A 3,790-nucleotide genomic window follows, 5' to 3' on the forward strand; every position below is an offset into this window, starting at 1 on the left:
ATGAAGCTGAACATCTCTTTCCCGGCCACTGACTGCCAGAAACTCATTGAAGTGGATGATGAACGAAAACTTCATACCTTTTATGAGAAGCATACGGCCACGGAAGTTGCTGCTGACGCTCTGGATGAAGAATGGAAGGGTTATGTGTTCCGAATCAGTGGTGGGTATGACAAACAAGGTTCCCCCATGAAGCAGGGTGTCTTGACCAATGGCCAAGTCTGCCTGCTACTGAATAAGGGGCATTCCTGTTACAGACCGAGGAGGACTGGAGAAAGAAAGCACAAATCTGTACGGGGTTGCATTGTGGATGCCAATCTGAGTATTCTCAATTTGGTCATCGTAAAAAAAGGGGAGAAGGATATTCTTGGACTCACTGATACTACTGTGCCTCGTCGCCTGGGGCCCAGAAGAACTTGCAGAATCTGCAAACTTTTCAATCTCTCTAAAGAACATGATGTCCACCCGTATGTTTTGAGAAAGCCCCTAAACAAAGAAGGTAAGAAACCTAGGACCAAAGCACCTAAAATTCAGCGTCTTGTTACTCCACGTGTTCTGCAACATAAACATAGGTGTATTGCTCTGAAGAAACAGCGTACTAAGAAGAATAAGGAAGAGGCTACAGAATATGCTAAACTTCTGGCCTAAAGAATGAAGGAGGGCTCCCCTGGTGGCGCAGTGGTTGAGAGTCCGCCTGCCGATGCAGGGGACGCGGGTTCGTGCCCCGGTCCGGGAAGATCCCACATGCCGCAGAGCGGCTGGGCGCCCCCCACCCAAAAAAAAAAAAGAATGAAGGAGGCCAAAGAAAAACGCCAGGAACAGATTGTCACGAGACAGAGGCTGTCCGCCCTGAGAGCTTCTACTTCTAAGTCTGAGTCCAGTCAAAAATGAGATGCTCTAAGAGTAACACATAAATAAGATCAGACATTAAAAAAAAGAAGAAGAAGAATAGACTTTTAAGAGAATGAAACGACAAGCCACAGACTGGGAGAAAATATTTGCAAAACAAATATTTGATAAAGGACTCATATCTAAAATATACAATGATCACTTAAAACTTAACAAAAAGAAAACAACCCAATTAAAAAATAGACAAAAGATCTGAATGGACACTTCACTACAGAAGATATATTGATGGAAATATGCATATTAAAATATGCTTAATGTCATATGTTATTGAGGAATTGCAAATTGAAACAACAATGACATACTACCACACAACTATTAAAATGGCTAAAATCTAAAACACTGACAAGGCCAAATGCTGACAAGGCTGTGGGGCAACAGAACTCTGATTCATTGCTGGTGGAAATGCAAAATTGTTCAACCACTTACAAAGCTAAACATAGTCTTACCACACAATCCAGCAATAGTGCTTATGTCCACACAAAAACCTGCAAATGAATGTTTATAATAGCTTTATTCATAATTGTCAAAAACAGGAAGCACCCAGAAAGTCCTTCAATAGGTTAATGGAAAAACAAACCGTGATACATCCATGCAATGGAATACTATTCAACGAATAAAGGAAATGAATTATCAAGCCATGAAAAGGCATGGAGGAATGCATACTGCTAAGTGAGAGAAGCCAGTCAGAAAGGCTACATACTGTGTGATTCCAACTATATGATATTTTGGAAAATGAAAAACTATGGAAGCAGTAAAAAAAAAAAATCAGTGGCAGCCAGAGGCTGGGCGGGAAGGGAAGGAGGAAGAATACGTGGAGCAGGGGGGATTTTTAGGGCAGTAAAACTATTCTGTATGATACTGACATACACACATGGATACATGACACTATACATTTGTCAATACCCATACAGCTCTACAGCACAAAAAAACCAATGCTAAAATAAACTATGGACTTTAGTGAAATAATATATCAGTAATATTAGTTCCAAGTCACCATTATCTCTTGCCTAGATTATTTAGAGAACTGCTTAAGTGGTCTTCCTGCTTCCATCCAGTTACCTCTCTGACCTCATCTCCTATTGCTGCTCCCAGCTCCGGTCACACCAACCTTCTTCCTGTTTCTTGAATATACAAAGCATGTGGATGAACTTCTTTTTTTTTCTGAATGTTTTTTTGACTTTTATTTTATTTATTTTTTTATACAGCAGGTTCTTATTATCTATTTTATACATATTAGTGTATATATGTCAATCCCAATCTCCCAGTTCATCCCCCTGCCTTTCCCCACTTGGTGTCCATATGTTTGTTCTCTACATCTATGTCACTGTGTCTGCCTTGCAAACCAGTTCATCTGTACCATTTTTCTAGATTCCACATATATGCATTAATATACGATATTTCTTTTTCTCTTTCTGACTTACTTCACTCTGTATGACACTCTCTAGATCCATCCACATCTCTAAAAATGACCCAATTTCATTCCTCTTTATGGCTGAGTAATAGTCCATTGTATATGTGTACCACATCTTCTTTATACATTCGTCTGTCGATGAGCATTTAGGTTGCTTCCATGACATGGCTATTTTAAACGGTGCTGCAATGAACATTGGGGTGCATGTGTCTTTTTGAATTATGGTTTTCTCTGGGTATAAGCCCAGTAGTGGGATTGCTGGGTCATATGGTAATTCTATTTTTAGGTCTTTAAGAAACCTCCATACTGTTCTCCATAGTGGCTGTATCAATTTACATTCCCACCAACAGTGCAAGAGGGTTCCCTTTTCTCCACACCCTCTCCAGCAGTTGTTGTTTGTAGCTTTTCTGATGATGCCCATTCTAACTGGTGTGAGGTGATACCTCATTGCAGTTTTGATCTGCATTTCTCTAATAATTAGTGATGTTGAGCAGCTTTCATGTGCTTCTTGGCCATCTGTATGTCTTCTTTGGAGAAATGTCTACTTAGGTCTTCTGCCCATTTTTGGACTGCGTTGTTTGTTTTTTTAATATTGAGCTGCATGAGCTGTTTATATATTTTGGAGATCAATCCTTTGTCCGTTGATTCGTTTACAAATATTTTTTCCCATTCTGAGGGTTGTCTTTTCGTGTTGTTTGTAGTTTCCTTTGCTTTGCAAAAGCTTTTAAGTTTCATTAGGTCCCATTTGTTTATTTTTCTTTTTATTTCCATTACTCTCGGAGGTGGATCAAAAAAGATCTTGCTGTGATTTATGTCAAAGAATGTTCTTCCTATGTTTTCCTCTAAGAGTTTTACAGTGTCCAGTCTTATATTTAGGCCCCTAATCCATTTTGAGTTTATTTTTGTGTATGGTGTTAGGGAGTGTTCTAATTTCATTCTTTTACACGTAGCTGTCCAGTTTTCCCAGCACCACTTATTGAAGAGACTGTCTTTTCTCCATTGTATATCCTTGCCTCCTTTGTCGTAGATTAGTTGAGCATAGGTGTGTGGTTTTATCTCTGGGCTATCTATCCTGTTCCATTGATCTATATTCCTGTTTTTCTGCCAGTACTATATTGTCTTGATTACTGTAACTTTGTAGTATAGTCTGAAGTCAGGGAGTCTGATTCCTCCAGCTCCGTTTTTTCCCCTCAAGATTGCTTTGGCTATTCAAGGTCTTTTCTGTCTCCATACAAATTTTAAGATTTTTTGTTCTAGTTCTGTAAAAAATGCCATTGGTAATTTGATAGTGACTGCATTGAATCTGTAGATTGGTTTGGGTAGTACACTCATTTTCACAATATTGATTCTTCCAATCCAAGAACATGGTATATCTCTCCATCTGTTGGTATATCTCTCCATCTCTTGGTATCATCTTTAATTTCTTTCATAGTGTCTTATAGTTTTCTGCATACAGGTCTTTTGTCTCCTTAG

At 39.0% G+C, this 3,790-nt stretch overlaps 1 protein-coding gene across 1 annotated transcript; it reads left to right on the forward strand.

Moving 5' to 3' along the window:
• On the forward strand, window positions 1-888 carry LOC132493668 (small ribosomal subunit protein eS6-like). The gene is made up of 2 exons (XM_060104410.1): window positions 1-641; window positions 780-888. Exons 1-2 carry the CDS (start codon window positions 1-3, stop codon window positions 886-888), a joined length of 750 nt encoding a protein of 249 aa, XP_059960393.1.
• Window positions 889-3,790: the final 2,902 nt, after the last annotated feature.

The sequence above is a fragment of the Mesoplodon densirostris genome, chromosome 7 (assembly GCF_025265405.1).
Source record: "Mesoplodon densirostris isolate mMesDen1 chromosome 7, mMesDen1 primary haplotype, whole genome shotgun sequence".
NCBI classification, from domain to species: domain Eukaryota; kingdom Metazoa; phylum Chordata; class Mammalia; order Artiodactyla; family Ziphiidae; genus Mesoplodon; species Mesoplodon densirostris.